This window comes from Hypomesus transpacificus, chromosome 11, assembly GCF_021917145.1.
Source record: "Hypomesus transpacificus isolate Combined female chromosome 11, fHypTra1, whole genome shotgun sequence".
Taxonomy (NCBI): domain Eukaryota; kingdom Metazoa; phylum Chordata; class Actinopteri; order Osmeriformes; family Osmeridae; genus Hypomesus; species Hypomesus transpacificus.
The window spans coordinates 13,462,950-13,479,720 of record NC_061070.1 but is presented as its reverse complement, the minus strand read 5'-3'; the positions used below and the strand labels follow the sequence as shown (position 1 = coordinate 13,479,720).

At 44.6% G+C, this 16,771-nt stretch overlaps 1 protein-coding gene across 1 annotated transcript in view; it reads left to right on the top strand.

Annotated features, from left to right (window-relative positions):
- Positions 1–784: 784 nt before the first annotated feature.
- The window catches only part of LOC124474191 (cilia- and flagella-associated protein 46), a 35,081-nt gene continuing 19,094 nt past the window's right edge, over positions 785–16,771 (top strand). The window contains exons 1-27 of the mRNA XM_047030131.1: positions 785–1,196; positions 1,309–1,433; positions 2,404–2,535; positions 2,792–2,856; positions 3,771–3,935; positions 4,069–4,192; positions 4,294–4,388; positions 5,003–5,161; positions 5,343–5,442; positions 5,957–6,055; positions 6,314–6,504; positions 6,604–6,832; positions 7,547–7,664; positions 8,915–9,035; positions 9,629–9,753; positions 10,118–10,251; positions 11,203–11,315; positions 11,532–11,744; positions 12,016–12,271; positions 13,547–13,696; positions 14,152–14,262; positions 14,487–14,668; positions 14,992–15,123; positions 15,323–15,488; positions 15,613–15,658; positions 15,967–16,114; positions 16,397–16,580. Coding sequence (XP_046886087.1) covers positions 1,148–1,196; positions 1,309–1,433; positions 2,404–2,535; positions 2,792–2,856; positions 3,771–3,935; positions 4,069–4,192; positions 4,294–4,388; positions 5,003–5,161; positions 5,343–5,442; positions 5,957–6,055; positions 6,314–6,504; positions 6,604–6,832; positions 7,547–7,664; positions 8,915–9,035; positions 9,629–9,753; positions 10,118–10,251; positions 11,203–11,315; positions 11,532–11,744; positions 12,016–12,271; positions 13,547–13,696; positions 14,152–14,262; positions 14,487–14,668; positions 14,992–15,123; positions 15,323–15,488; positions 15,613–15,658; positions 15,967–16,114; positions 16,397–16,580 — 3,732 coding nt within the window. The 5' untranslated portion in view covers positions 785–1,147. The remainder of the gene's footprint in view (positions 1,197–1,308; positions 1,434–2,403; positions 2,536–2,791; positions 2,857–3,770; positions 3,936–4,068; positions 4,193–4,293; positions 4,389–5,002; positions 5,162–5,342; positions 5,443–5,956; positions 6,056–6,313; positions 6,505–6,603; positions 6,833–7,546; positions 7,665–8,914; positions 9,036–9,628; positions 9,754–10,117; positions 10,252–11,202; positions 11,316–11,531; positions 11,745–12,015; positions 12,272–13,546; positions 13,697–14,151; positions 14,263–14,486; positions 14,669–14,991; positions 15,124–15,322; positions 15,489–15,612; positions 15,659–15,966; positions 16,115–16,396; positions 16,581–16,771) is intronic.

Sequence of the window (16,771 nt, the reverse complement as noted above, 5' to 3'; positions counted from 1 at the left end):
ACATTCCCACAATAATACCCCAAACAATATATTGATGCTCTTTACTTTGTTTATTTCTGAGAAGATTAGCTCGGCTAAGTGATTATGCAATTAATTTGTGGAGCATATTTTATCTTTCTTTTCCACCTTGGTGGACATTGATGGTGGGGACACGATGGTGCCATTTGGATTATAATGGGCTATGATGTTCCCAGTGTGTATAAATAACAGTCACTGCCGCATTACTGATTATCCTTTGTTCTCAGTGAACAACTTGGGTTAATTGCCTTCGTTGCAAGTTGTGCACCACAAAACCCCATATTCAGGTGAGGTTTATGTTACAAGCTTAAAGAAAAACATTCACAACCAGAGGGTAATGCTGCAGAGGGCCACTTAAGAAATAATTATGCCTGTGTAAGGAAAAAATGCCCCCAAAACAAAGAGATGGACACTCTTGTACATCAAGTGAACAACAATTTAGTGAGAATGAATGGACGAGGGTGTATGAGGATTTGAAAGAGTTAAGGCTAGCCTACTCCACAAAGGTGGACGACTCTGGATGACTGAGGGTGAGTTGAAGAATAGGACAGGTGAATAAAAGAATCAGGCAAACATTTCAAAACATGGATAGTAAACCACGCTAGTTGACGAAATGTACTTTGTTTGAATTACTACTACCAGTATCTAATTACTTTTAGCCTAATATCCAAGCTATGGTTTCCTCCTTTGGACCTCTGCGCTTTCCGTTCAGATGCTCGTTGCTAGGATACGTTAACCAAACCACCGATGCTGTTCGAAACTTTTGAACTAGCTAGCTAGCTAACTACATGTAGGAAACGTAATTCACATTTCCTGATACGGATAGCTGTAGCCTATAACTTGTAGTCTGGGTTTGTGGGATTTAGCTACTGTTGCTACTGTTTTACTTACTTAACTGCTTTTGAAACGGAATACGGTTAATGGCTTTGCAAGCAAAATCCGACCCGTCATCTGGGTGACAAGTAACTCTAGGTAGACTACTCTACTGTAACTTAACTGCTACAGCAGCCACCTAGTTAGTACTGTATCGCAAGAACTACAGCTAGCTAGCATAGCTTTCTTTCAAAACTAGCACCAATTAATTTACTTACTAGACTAGTCAGCTAGTTTGATCTGATCTTGTATTACTATGGACCTTCCCATTCGTCAATATTTAACTCAGGCGCAGCAACATAAAGGTGAGAAGTACTGTAGAAATACACAACGAATAAATAACTAGCAATAACATTAAAACCGACAATTCGCCGTGTTAACTACCTCAGCCTTTTCACTGTGATGTATTTGGAATAGATGTAGGTGCACTCCGTTCAGCTTACGACTTGATTGTCAAGGGAACGTCTGAAGAGACTGCCTCAGACACGCGATGCTTTGGTCCTCCAGAGTTGTACGTTCTATGTGCCGAGCAAGCTCTTCAGGTAAGCACCAAGGTCGCCGGGGCCTACGTCATATTAATGTGAAGGTCTTAATTTTTTTCAAAACATTACGGGATGTAGGATAGAGAACGTCTCAAGTATATAAAAAAAAAAAACGAATGAATATAAATGCAAGAGGTGCATGTGATGCACACATCGTATAAGCCTGTGGTCGTGCATTTACTGTTCTCTTGGATGTGTTTAAGGTAAGCCTTTCTCTTCATGTGACTTCATGAAATGGTAGAAATTAATGTAAAAGAATGTGTCATCACTGTGTGAAGTATGACATGACTGTGACAGAAGTGGATTGGATCTAGATGCAAACATGTTACGTGTCATCATGTAATCTATGTAAGTGGATGTGTACAGACAGCTCGTTTTTTGGCTTTGTTGTCTTATCTTCTCAACTCCCATAGAGAAGTAGGCCTATATGACAGAGAGGAAGTGTTGTAGACTAATATGTAATTCTTGCCTAGAGTGATTTGATCTCAAATGGGGAGAATCGTACACATATTTAAAACTTCACTTAAAGATTTAATTTAATTCCCATTTTCATCTGAAACTTGTCAAAGTGAATTAATCAAGCTATATCTATGCAAAGTCTATCAAAAAATATTGCATATGGAGACTGTTATCTGCACTTCTTCAAGCTCAATAAAACTATTCCTAAGTCAACATTGATTCTTCATGAAACACAACTGATTGGTACTCTAAAATACTGCAGATATTGCCAAAAGGTTTGATTTGAATCTACCCCTGCCTCGCATACGTTTGATCATGTTAATACGGCATTGCTTGGCTTGTATTGCAATTATAAATCAGTACATAATACACATCAAGGTTTTACATTAAGCCTACTCCTAGCTGTTCAAATTATAGTCTGTAAAAAGAAGTATTGTGTTTTAACTATTATAATTGAGGTTAGAATTAAAATATGTATTTGTTCATGAGAGATGCATGTTTTTTGTTTCAGCTGGGTTGCAACAAGATCAGCAGAGACTGTCTAAGGAAGTACTTTGAGGGTAAACCCCCTGCTAATCAATTCCTGTGTCGAGCATACCTCTGCCAAGGCCAGCTGAACTCTCCCCAGACCGTTGGGAGTGTGGTGAGACAGAATTACCGTGCAGTTTGCTCATTTGTTCCGTGCAAGTCTCGTCAAGCTTGATCAAACCATTTCTGAAAGCATGTGTCATTGGCTTGTTGTTTGGTACATAAATACACTGATGTAACTTCTTTGAATCTTGGTTTTTCCATAAAAATATCTGTTGATTAATGTCATAAATCATCAAGCTGTATTGCTTATCTGCCTGTATGACCTACCTTTCTCTTTTTCCATTTTAACTCATTATATTAAATTTCAGGAAGAGATTGAAAAGGCTGTGATTTATTTTCTCAAGGCGATTGAGATTTCAAAGGACAAACCAAGGTTGGCAATCTGATGAGAACATGTTTCTAATTTCCCTTTCTCCTTTTTTACCAAAGTTAGTCTCGCTGGCACTCTGTGTCACAGAATAATTTAATAATTTATTTGAAATGTGCCTCATCTTTCATATTGTCTGCCGCAAAGCAGTATATCTTATCATGTCTGCCTCTGTTCAAAGCAATCATAGAAGGGAAATATTCATAGGAGGAGATGACATGAAGGGCTTGTGGGGGGCAGGTTCACTTTAGTGCACATTCAATGATTCAAAGGTGTGCTCCACTATAAACTACCATGTGTTCCAAAACTACTCAGTTCATTTTAACCACTTAACACAATATCCCATTGAATTTTGAATAGAAGACTACAAAGATCATACACATGATAGGCAACAAACAAACCTAAGGAAGAAAAAAAAGAATATATACTAAAAGTATGTTTCAAGAAATGTTATATTATGCCATGCACTTTGAGCCACTGCCTGTGTGCAGTACAGATCGAGCTAGAGGTTCTTGTTAAAAAGGGTTGGATGATGAACTCATAATCTGCCAATAAGGACTGCTGGAATGATCCCAATTAGCACTAAAAGGAATGCATACTAATACAACCCAGACTAATGTTCAGTCAGTGCCCTCTCTGGTGGATAAATTAGCAACCTTTAGAAATAGCACTTTTTGTTGAACAATTAATTTGAGTGTCTATATCCCATAAGATTATTCCTTTATCTCAAATAGAGACACATTGTACCATAAATATGGTCCCTGTAGATTTATTGAACTATAAGGATCTTCATCCAAGGTTGACACTTGGCCTTAATTGAGATGTGCTAAAACATCAGACAGCATACTGTATTCTATCGCAAGATAGAGCCTAAATAATTGATCTTAAAACCGTTATCTTATCTGCTCTGTTGTCCTCAGATACCACTTTCTGGTGTTCAATGCCTCAGTGCTGTACTTCCAGAAGGTGCGCCCTCTCATGAGACCTCGGCTTCGCCAGCACCTGGTGCCCTCCCTCTCCCAGGTGGTGAAGGCCCTGGAGGAGGTGGGGGAGCCCAATCACAGCTGGAGGGCACATCTCATGCAGTAGGTGGTACAGACCCAACGTGGATCTATAGCCATGCCAATAACCCACTGTTGAGACCCAGAAGAATTGAACTTGTTTCATGGGATTTATGTCAAGGGGTTATTGTCAGTTATGTTCAGTCTCTTTTGACAGACTCCTTGTTGAATGCCTTGTGGACTCAGGCAAATGGAAGGAAGCTTGCAGTTTTGCCAAGGCCACGTCTGACTTCATAGAGTCACAGGCCCCTGACCTGTATCCCAAAATCTTCTCCCTGCAGGTAAAGCCTGGTATTTTTCAGAAAGTACTGTGAGAAATTATCGTTTGGCGCTATGTGCCATTATCTTGATAAATCAGCTAATGGAGTTATCTTCCCTATAGGTACGACACAAGTTGTTTGACTTCTCTAAATCCCCCAAACAAACAGAAGCAAGTCCTATGTTATCTGTTATTTACAAAATGCAGAACCTGAAACAGTAAGTTATGTTCTATACAATATAGCCATTGCCCTCTGTTTCCTTAGAATTTGTCCTTTGTTTTTATCATAAAGATTTGCTATACACAGTTTGTTATTTATATTTATATATTTATAAAATTATTTATAGGGTTGTGTTCTGCAGCATGTCTTCACTTATAGATTGCACTATAGGATTTTGAATCGTCTTAAAGAAAAAAAAAAGACATCCTGGAGTTTCCATATGTTGACTTGGACCCTCTGTAACTACTAGACCTAGGTCACTTGGCAAATGATATGCAGGTCTCAGCATGGCCTTGGGCCTGTGGACCAGTTTCCCAGGGTTCAGATCTACATGAGCAGTTTAGCATGGCTCATGGTGCTACTTGGAGGTGGACAGGGCTCCTGTCCCCAGGCTTGTACTCTGCATGTCAGTCCTCATCGTTCACAAGCAGAGCCAAAGGCATGGGGAGGATGAATCACCCAGAGCCCCTTATCATCATCACAATGACGTATATATAGGTTATTACAGTATGCCTGAGGTTAATGCTTAGTTGTCTCTGTGTGTGTGTGTGTGTGTGTGTGTGTATGTGTGTGTGTGTGGCGCACATGCCTGCATTATTCTGTGGTCCACAGTGAGGTTGAGCTCGGCGAGGCGAAAAATGACTACACCTCTAAGTTGAGTGAGATATTCCATCTGCTGGTCCAGTCCGAGCCCCCCCCGCAGCCTGCTGTGGCCCCAGACACCAGGCCGCCTCCAGAGGAGCGCCTCTCGCCCCTCTCTCCTCCCGACAGGTGTGTGACCCCGCCCCTCCTCGGGCTCTTCTGACCCCCACATCGCGCGTTACCAACCCACTGGTTGATTTCAGATCCTCCATATGGTGGGCGGATCACTTTACATGGCTATGGTTCTATTCATGACTCTTCGTACAGTTTAAATATGTCCTGTCGTTTGTACTCTGTCCCCGTTGCGCAGGACGTCTTTCCTCCTGGAGCTAGCGCTGCTGGCGTCGCAGCTGAAACATCAGCAGATGGCTGCTGACTGTTTGAAAGAGCTCAAGACAGTGGGAGTCCAAGTGAGTGAAGTATAATCTCAGATAGTCTATATATAGTCTACGATGTTTTAGCCTGTATCTATGTTTCAGACATTTTTATATCATGCGATTATGCTAATGTATGCACGGAAATTGCCCCCGACTCAAGTTGGCCACTCGTCAGGAGAACTGATTAGCCAGCTGAGTTTAACCCCATATGGATTTATTTTCTCCGCTTCTCTCTCAGTTATGTTTAATCACAGCCGTGGGTGGAAATCTTATGGGTAAAGAGACTTACAGCTTCATCTTGCCAATGCTTGACATACTGTACTATACAGTACCGCGGAGTGATTTAAATGAAAAGCGGCAACGCGTAACACAAAACCACTTTTGCAGTTGACATAAAATGTAACTCATTGTTTGGAAATGGGCCATCTGGTCTTCCAGTCAGTTAGCAGCAATGGACTGTGAGCTTTTGTCTTGGCATCACAGGCTCTGTTGTTCAGATTCTCTCTTACATTATCATAACATGTCATTTTTCCATGTTCATTTCCAGAGTGTTGGGCAGGGCATAATGATCGAATGTGTCGAGTGTGAATTGGACCTACAGAAACAAGGGGGCAAAATGAAGGATTACTGTAAATCCAGCGTGGAGGTATTCTTATTGAATTGCTGCGTGATCATCCAGAACATAATTATTTCAGTTGGTTGACAGTGTTAACTAAATGTACTGGAGCTTTACTTTATGCAAATGTGCCACATATTTTCTTAATGTTCTTTCTTAGTCATGCAAGGAAAACTGTAATGACCACGGTTGCCGTAGCGTTGCGGTTCATCTGCAGTCTTAACAATAGCCAAATGTGACTGCAGTGTGGTCCACAAGGATCTTACTGTGGTGTTTGTTGTTCTACAGGCCCAGCTGAAGGTGGTAGGCAGGCTGGACCAGTTGCTGCAGAATGCAGTGAGAGACGGGGACGCCCGTGTCATGCAGGGTGTGTGTGCCACACAGTGGAACGCCTGTCTACCTCTCCTGCAGCACAACCTCAGGAGGAAAATAAAGTCAGCGCTTCTCAGATTGGCTGAAGCCCTTGAAGACACCCACAGGTGACTCCTACTGTGTGTCTGTGCTGGATGTGCGTTCATGCGCCCATTCGTGAATGTATTCTGTTTCATCCCAGTATCGTGTGTGTGTGGGTGTTTCAGCTTGCTGCTGGAGTCACGCTGTCAAGTCCACTCGGAGCTGGCGCTGATAGAGGAGGAGGAGGGGAGGTTGGACCCGGCCCTGGTTCATCTTCAGAAGGCCCTGCTGCTGGATGAGGGAGGGGTGCATCGCGAGCGCCTCTGCTCAGCCGTCCACCTCCTGCAGCTCAGTGGGACCCTCTATCAGACCCCCGCCAGGACAGAGGACCAGGCTGCCATGCTCATCCAACAGGTCCACTGCAGTCCAATACAAACAGTGGCAGCCCCTCCACATCTAGCACTGAGGCTGCTTTTTATTTCTATAATGAAAAAAGAAACCTTTTGAAAAAGAGCACTGGGAGGTGATGTTGCTTTTTCAAATTGGTTCAGTTGCAAGGGTCAAATTGCTGTATTTCAAAGCTTTGAAATCATACAGGTGAACAGCATAGCTCAAAAAATATATTTCTCTCTTTGTCCAGGGCTCGCAAATATCTTGTTTCCTCCCTGTCCCAGTACTGTCCCAAAGTGCAAAATTAACCTTCCCAAAGTGAACTTTATGTAAAAAGTTAAAAAACCCAAAATGTAAATTCTTATGTTTTTGCATTTTGACATTCTCATGGGTCTAGGTTATTTGCAACTTTAAGTACAATCATGGGGCTCAAATACACATTTTTCTTGCTTGTTTCATGGTGGGGCTAACACAATTATTGGTGTGGCTGTAGTAAAAAAGTTTCTAAAGGTTTGAAAAAAGTTTGGGCAAAAAGTTTTGAAAGGTATCAAAAATATTTTCTTCTTATTTCTAATTTCTAATTAACGGACGCCGTTCATTTCAAGACCTGTCTCCATCTCACTCACTTTCTCTCTCTCTCTTTTAGCTCTCTTTCACTCACTCACTCACTCACTCACTCACTCACTCACTCTCTTCCATTTCTCGTTCTCGCTCCCTCTCTCTTTCTCTCCCTGGCAGGCGAACGGGCAGCCACAGGAGGGGGTGAGGAGGAGACGGCCCATGCTGGTCACCGCAGGGCTCGCTCTGGCACCTGATGCTTTCCAGGTGCTACTGGACGCAGACAACACTGTACAAGGTACAAACGTGTGCTTTCACAGCACTTTCTTCTACCCAGTTTTATACATGAGCTGAAGACGGGGGTTATAGGTCAGCTCATCATGCCTCTCGATTCCGTGAATTTTAAAGGGAAACATTGGAAGTTTAACTACCAGAATTAAGCTATCGGGAGGAGGATTTCATGGAGTCGGGATAAATTCTCTAGTCTTGTCTTTCATACCAAGCCCCCATAGCCTGTGTGTAGAGGAATATGAAGCCTGAGGGCTGTGGGCTAGGGCTCTTTGATCCACTCCCCCTACGGGCTTCCTGGAGCCCAGGATCAAATGAACACTCAGCTGCCTAATGATCCAGGCAAGGGCCCCACTCTGAAAGTCGGCCGGGACCGTTTCTGCTCATACAGGCGCACAATACTCTATATACATGCATCTGTAGGTCACGACTGTGTTCCTCAGGGACACAATAGACTACACACTAGAGGCTAGGATACCTAGCCCCTAGCCCCGACAACTCAAGCTAAAGAAAATAAAACGCACAAGGGCAAGGAAGGTGTTTAAACATCAAAGCAAAACCCAGTGACACTGGAGAATGAGGGAGCGAGCTGAAGTGTGTGCATGAAGATGCATTAGTCATAGCATGTAATGTTCTCAGGGTCTCCATTTGGCCCCCAGACTGTCACCAGAAATGTAGAGAGGTGTCTGTGAACTATGCCACTGAGAGCACCAGGGCCAACCTGCAGATATTTCCCGCTCTTTAAAAGGCAGCACGTAGCAACACCTATACATTATTCAATCGCTAACGTGCTAGCCGTTTCAGAGAAATACAGTTATGACTGCTTTTGTTCTAGGGCTAAGTGTATTCATTTATTCCTGATTAATCTGGGATCTCTGGACTACTGACTTCTCATCCATTTTTGTTGCCTTACAATTGACTGGTAGCAGCTTCCTCTAATTTATCACATGCCTTCTTATGTAAGACTAGGAATGTAGGTACATGTATTAGAAGCTTCACCACTGAACACAGATTATTCTGTTCAAACCATACAGTACTGCAGCTGGAGAAATTGCAAACTTGATGAACATTAAAAAAATGCTGTTGACAATGTTGGGCAGTTTTGCCTGTGTAAATATTGAATAAGGAATTTGGTGTGCTGGTATGCACGAAAACAATGAATTAAAATGAAGGGTCATATCTACTGCAGTGGCTTTCTGTATGTAAATGTTCTATGTAAATCCATACTGAAGTGTGCTGCTGATTCTTCTGTCCCCTCAGGCACAGAGGGCCCTGGGCTTGTGGGCCAGCTCTCTGCTAGGGCTCAGCACCACGCTGCTTGTGTAGGCAAGCTACACGGACACCTGGCCAGACAGACAGACAGCAGCAACCCCAGAGAGAGGTACTCTATGTTTCACAAACTTGATGCATAAGTTTGTGTGGGAGAGAGCGAAGGAGGGAGAGGGAGGCGGAGAGAGAAATATATAGGACACTAGCTGCTAATATTCACAAATCTACATTAAAGCTGCATGTCAAGGTTTTGCTGTACATGTACGTTTTAATCATGTTTTGGACACACTCTTGACATCATTAGGTTTCATGGTACATGGATGTATATCGATTAAATATACAATTAAATATAGAAAGATGAATGAGTCTCTTGGACACCAAGCTGAAGTGTGGACCAGTGTTCATTTGGAGTGCCCTTCTGTTGTTTACATCATTAGAGGGAAAGTACTCTGGGTGGGATAGGTTGCAGCCAGTAAAGTCATGAATCCACGCTTCCAACCATCTAAAATGCCGGTCATTAGGATAGGGTAGAAACATACGTAATTGCAGAGTGGGCAGAAGTACAAAAAGAAATATTCATTATTTATATCTTCCCAAACAAACACCACTATAATACTGCTGTGCACAGTACCTCATGTCCCCATGCTAAGGCCATGACTTCTGTAGTAAAGGATTCCTAGACAACAATCTTTTAATCATTTTCAGGATGAAACTGTGGGCAGCTTTAGCAAAGGCAGCCAGGAAGCAGGAAGTATGGGATGTGTGTCGTGCTGCCTGTCGATTCTGCTTGCTTTATGATGATGGAAGATGGAAAATCCCCAAAACTGAGGGTGAGAAGCTTATCAACAATCACGCACGCAGTAATCAGTCACATCTTTGTGACTTCATGTGACCCCTGATATAAAGCATAGTGATTCTTTGTCAACAATTGCATCAACCATCTAAAACCCTTCCAGTGTTACAGGCTTAGCTTAAAGGCTTGATCGGTCAGTTTAAAACTTGGCAGCTTAACTGCATGAAGAAATCATCACAGGGGTAGAGATCCTTCTACTTTATGTGAAAAGTAATCTTTATTGATCATTGGCAGATTGAAGGTTTAAACCAAGTTTCGGTTTCAGCAATTGAGAATTATAAGTGAAGAGCAGCTTTCGAGGCACTGACGCCTACCTTAAATGCTCATCTCATTCCCCACAGGTGAACGGAAAGAAGACGAGATCCTCGGAGGCAGTTTCCATGGCGACCTGCGTCCGTTGGCAGTGGGACTGGTCCAAAGCACAGAGAGGGACTTGCTCCGCCTCTTGGCTGAAGTCTGCTTCATTAACGCAGAGGTGATGCTCACCTTTGACCCCTGGTCATTTAGAACATTCGGCGGGAGGGGGGGAGGACGAGACGATACCCAAACATCTGCTTTCACATATGTAGTACTAACATGTCCTACTGGACATGAGGGTGATTGTCCAGAGGAGAAGACTGAGCAACCTCCATGCAGTTTTGAACGTACTTACCCTTACTTACGACCCTTACTTCTCTTGTCAGAACTGTAATACCACTGTTGTCTGTGGTTGTTGATGGATTAGGCCTGACAGTCAGTCCGTTTTGAATTCCCAAACATGCTGTAATTGAGAGAGAACAAAGAACATTGTTAGTCGCATTGTGGAATTTCATTTAGCCCGAAGATGTAGATGTTGATTGATTCAACCTAGTTAAGTCTTGATGATGTCTGGGCTATTGTTCTTGTTTTGTTTTTCCATACACCCAGTCAGTTGACCCACGGCACCAGAACTTTATTAAGTCTTCAGAGGTAGTGGCTTTAAAGCACTTTGAAGAAAAGTAAAAAGTAGCTTGCAATCTAGGAAAATAGATGATCCTGACAAAACTAGAAATGCAGTCTTGCCCGCCCCCCCCCCCCCCCCCCCCCCCCCACCCCCTTCATGATATCCCTCTCTTTGTTCTGAGAGAATGCGAATGCCTTTGTTTTATGGGAGGGAGGTTTCTTCAAAAGGTGCCCTCTCTTAATTTGATGACGGAGACCTTTTCTAGTTCCAAATGTGGTTGTCAGCTGAATCAGCCCAAAGCATTGTTCTCCAAGTTCACAGATGATTGTAGATCCCTTTGATCGCCTAACAGAGCCTTGATGACTGTGGCTACCTCTCTTCCTCTCCGTTAGTTAGCGGAAAGTGCCACGCCTCTGTGTGCTGGAGTTATTTGGAGGGCAGGTAACCTTCAATATCACTCAATGGTCCTTACCTGGGCTTAGTTTCTCTGTTTGTCCCTGCTAGGCCACCATCCACAAGCTGCGCACCGAGGGAGTGCAGCTCAACAGCCCTGCCGTGCCCCCGGATGAGAGAGGGCGTGGCCCCTCAGACGACGATCCACAGTGGACAGTCTACAAGTGGGTGAACAAAACAGAGCACGGGCTGGTGATGTAAACACACAAAACACACAGCGCTTGAGCCAATTATTTCCATGGACCGTAATCAACAACAGGTGCTTATTAGCCATTTTCTGTGTGAGTGGCCAGGCGTGTAATTGCAACCGCTGTTGTTATGGAGCCCCATTCTAATTCAGCAGATTGTTTCAGCTATATTTATTGTTTACCCCCTCTCAGGGACTGGATCCAGAGTTTGTCGGCCTACGCCACCTCCAGCTTCCTGCGTGCGGCGGACCTGGGGGCAGAGTTAAGGGAGGCCTGGGTGGTTGTCAACGCAGCAGTGTACTTGTGGAACTACAACAGCCATCTGCTGGCTCAAGGGGAGCACAGACGCCTCCTCGCCCCCTTCCAGAAGCTGGTAGAGCTGCTCAAACAGACGGGACACGCAGGGTTGGTCGGAGCCTCTCAACTCTGCACTCATACTGTACTCAGTGGATACAATCAGAGGACATCCTCCGGACGACTTCCCTTCCTTATGTATAGTGTATAACTATACATAATGTATAATTGTAGTGCATCATCAAGACCAGTGTTGGTCCTTGATCTTCTCTCATCAATTTGAAAATAAAAACGCCCCCTAGATTTCTCCGGGAGCTCCTCTATCGGGTGCAATGGCTCAGGCTGATGTTACAATGGGAGCCTGGTCTGGTGTTGTTTCCAGGGAGCCGGTGTTGTTGGTGTTGCTGTGCGATGCAGTGGCCCAGGGGATGATCCAGCCCTGGAGCGGGGCCGGGGCTGGGGCCGGGGCTGGGGCCGGGGCCGGGGCCAGTCAGGAGACGCAGGATGGTGGAGGCAGGGGGGCTCCTCCAGGGGACAAGGCCAAGAAAGCAGCTGGGAAGGGAGCTGAGAGGAGCAGCAGCGTCCATGGGGTCTTCCTGGACCCGGCTGCCCTGCAGGATGTACGCAAGGCACTGGAGGTGTGTGTGGGTGTGGGTGTACTTGTGTTTGTTGATTTAACTGTGGCTTGGGGTCATGACTGTTTGTTTATTTAACTGTGGCCAGGGGTAATGACTGTAATCGAATGCAGTGTGCGCTTGGTTGGATTGGGCATGAGAGATTTAAAGGTGAGCTGATATGGCTTGTCATGGAGGCAGGTTCATTCCTCCCTAAGCGCGTTGGATGGGAAGCAAAAGTGTCATGAGCCTCAAGAGGTTTTGTTTGTTTTATTTACGTACACACAAACACAGTGTGTGACTCTGAGCTCATTGAAACAGACAGGGGTAGACCTGGTCCGGGGCTACCTTACACCTGGACTGTGGCACACTCCTACAGGGTATGTTTAGGGATCACAGGGCTGTGTGTGTTCCTCCAGGGACCTTGCTCTTTGGAAATGCCAGGTCTGTCTTAATCACTGAACTGGCCTAATTCCTGTAGGGCGGCTGTAACTCATGCTGTTGTCTGCTTCACAAATGAGCACTTTTTCCTTGGAGCTGTGTCTTCCTTGACATCACAGAAATCCAGATGATGATGTGAAGTTGAGAAACGTTGTAGTTGGATGAGTTTTGGGAGTGAACCTTTTGAATCCCAGGGTGAACACTTTTTCAATGTTTAAGAATAGAATGACAAGAATGTTGGCCAAAAAAAGTACAATATTTTCATTGTTTAAGGAGATAAAATAGACTAAATAAAAAAGACAAAAATAACTTTGCTTTTTATTGTTTAAGAAGATAACATAGACTAGATAAAAATACGGTCACACATACTCCCACACACACACACGTGCACATGTAGTAGCATAAACCATTTTACTTTTTAATCGTTTAATCTACCCACCATCACATCACATTGAGAACGTTTTGTTTATCTGTTCTGCCTGCTGCATTTGTTCCCAATTAAATCCTGTTTCCATTTGATCATAAAGAATGTACTGTACCATGTACATCAGTGCTAACTCTGGATGAAAGAAGCTTTATCAGTGAATTATTAACAAAGTGTCTTCATAATGGTTCTCACTCAAGATAGAAATGGCCCTCCATTTTTTAAACACGTATCTTGTCAGATTTAAACACATTCCGATAAGGACTTTGAATGTTCTTTGGAATGTGCAAGCCCGACAGCCCTGGGCTACAGAGCTGTAAGTTTACCGCTGCATGTTGATATGCAAAGAGAATCTTCTAGATTACTTAAAGCTTAGACTGGGCTTTAGAACCTTCTTGCCTTAGTTAACTTCTATCTTCCTTTGTTGGTTGTAGCTTTGTGACTATGCACTTCACCTGTCCAACTGCAACATTCCTGGGGAGAGCATCCCCATTGCTGCCAGGAAACAGGTGGTCTCCACGTGGGTGCGGTCCAAGAGGCTCCTTCAGCAGCAGATTGGCCAAAAGCTGGACATTGATGACGAGGTAACACTGTCCACTCTCAGTTAGGATACTTGATCAGTTGATGGGTGGCGAGGAACTCATGTTCCAGTATACTGCGAAAATGTACATCCAACTACTATGTGTGTGATGATCTTGTTTTTAGATTTTAAATCTGGTTGGTCTTGTATTTAGTATGACTCTAGTAAGAGATACAATATTTAAGTTACATATCCTTACTGTACTGGCAGTTATAAGCCAGCTCATAACGAATATTTTTGTATTTAACTTGATGTAGCATTTTTGCAGTGTAAATGGCTTTAGTGCACGAGTGACTTCAATGTTAGTGAGAACATTCAACAAGCACAGAATAAGAGAAAAAAGGTCGATACACTGAAATCTCTGCGGCTTTCACTGAAACTCTGAATCTAACATTGTGATGAAATATGGGTTATAAAATATTGAGTCTTGTGTACGTGTGTTTTTGTGTGTCCCTCCAGTGTAAGAATGAGTCAGTGTCTGCCATGACACGTGTGTTGGTTGGAGTGGAGATGTTCCTGTGCAACAGTCACCCCAGACAGATGGAGTTCTCTGTCCCGAGTCTGTCTGCTGTACGTAGCGTGTCTGTACTGGGACCAGCGGGGCCTGGTTTGTTATTCAGACTGCAACTGCTGCCTTGAGGAATTCTTTCAAAGCCTGTATTTGTTTTGTATGTCAATGTCTAGTGCAAAAAGAAAACTCGAATATAATACCATGACGTGTTCAAAACAACATTTTACATGCTCTCCTCCATTTTACAATGCTCTCCTCATTCTTCCTCCCCCGTCCTCTGTAGTTGGTTCGCATGGCATCTGATTGCAAGTGGAGTGACCCTGTGGTAGAGCTGCAGGTATGGACCCAGCTGGCCTCCTTTTCCTACCACGCCCACGACCACAACCTTGTCAGAACCTGCACCCACAATGCACTGCAGCTGGAAGAAGCTGCTTCACAGAGGCTGAAAGTCATGCCCAATGCTCTGTAAGTGTCAGGCCCTTACTTAACCTCTCACACTGAGAGGCTGGAAATGTCAACAACACAGCATGTCATTGGGAGGCATTTCAGTGTCTTTCTTTTCTATGTGGGTCCAAATATGGCTGTAGGAGAAAGTCGTTTTTGTGTTGCGTTTAATATGTGGTAAGAATGACACCTAGTGACCCCGGAATGGCATTGCAATTGACATAGAAAGGAAGCCGTATCAAATTCTTATATTCCCTTATCAGATGCATGACTGTTGAATTGTGACTGATTAACAGTGTGTTTTTCAACAACAGAAAAAGGCAAGGTTTGCTTTTTAATCACAGATACAAGCCCTCAGCAGTGCAGGAGATCCTGAGCAACGCGGCCCTTTTGAGAGGACTTAGCATGGCCCACAAGTCCAGTGGCCATCCCCAAAGCTATAAAGCAGCCCTGAGAATGCTCCAGTCCAGTGTCAGGTTGGTGTCTCCACCAGTTCCATTCTCACCAGCCCCTCAGGTCCTTTAAACAAAGCTTCAAACACCCCTTTGTCATCTCTCCATTCCTCATCCTTTCTTTATATTTCTTTCCCTTTTTTCCCTGAATTTATCATCTCCATGTCTTCTGTTGAATTCCTTCGAGGAGCCAGTTCGACTCGTGCTTTCTTCTCTGTTCCAGCTACGCAGAGCATGCTGGGAACCCTGCTCTGTGCGTGGCTGCAGCCAGGCACTACTGGAACGCCTGCCTGCCCCTGACGGAGACCCCTGCCGAGAGGCAGCACCTCAGGCAGCCTCTGGAGAGCGTCCTGCGCGCCCTGGCCCCCTGCAGCACCAAGGAGCCCAGGGTAAGGAGAAGCCTCCCGCGGCCTCGACGCTGCATTGAAGCGGTCGGCGAGGGCTGCCTCCGCGCAGTCAGTCGCGGGAGTCTTGGAAGTGCTAATGCCTTTTCTTCCTTCCTGATGAAAACAGGGGAAAGGTAAAAACCTCACTGCAGGGCCCTCTGGGAGCTCTTCGGGTGAGTCCGGGTTCAAACCTCACATGCTCATGCTACTCCAAGCTCAGGTGGGACTGACAGAGCGACTGGCTGACTAGCTGACTGACTTTGAGAAGATGTCCTTCCTGTATTAAGGACCCATGTGGTTGTATCTTTTCTCGAGTGTATTCCAACCAGACCCATGCGAATACATGTTTTCCATCTATACTCTTATGGTCGCCTGGCTCTTGTCATACAGTACATGATATGAATGCATAGAACATGATGTGCTCCTGCGTGGCCTCACTGGCCTCTGAGCTCTGCATGTGTATCCACGTGTGTGTGCATAGGCTCGGGGACCGGTGAGGGTGACCTGACCCTGATAGCAGCCATGTACGGGCTGCTCTTCCACATCCATGCCGACAGGGCTGACTGGAAGCAGGCTGTGCAGGTGCTGGATGAGGCCATCAGAGACATGCCCCGCACCAGAGCCAGGATGTGAGTACCTAGCAAGGGTCCGGATGGACCGGGGGAGGGGGAGAGAGGGCGGGAAAGTAGAGATCAAACAGTCGAAGCCGTAGTTTTTCAAATAGATTTCTTCACTCTTTGTGGTAATGCACGTACATGTTTTATTCAGGACTGAGTTCATGTCAGAATGTAACAATATCATATTTCATGAAGAGGTTTCGACATATTTGTGTTTATACTGATGTTTATATGCTTGTATTCATTTGATTGTTCCAAACTGATTTGTTTCGTTGTTCTCTCCCTGTCCTCCAGACTCCTGTTCAAACACAGGGTGTTGGTGCGAGCGCGGCTGGGAGAGAGCGTGCTGATGGACATGCAGAAGTTCAGGGACGAGGGGGAGCTCTCCTGTTCCCACATGTGGCACCGGGTGGCGCTGTGTGCCCAGGACATGCTCCAGCAGCTGGCCAGCTACCAGAACTCCATCACATCCCTGGTGGTACAGCCTTTCACAACACTCTGGATTATACTCTGTGTCGTAATGCATAATAAGATTAGCATTAGAAAAAGTGGGAATGCATTTTCCAAGTATTTGTCCAAATCCCACTTAGTAGCTTTTGAGTTAATCACAGCTGTAGACAAGGACACGTTACTATGGACATCTTATTGAACAAATCCTAATCTCTTTTC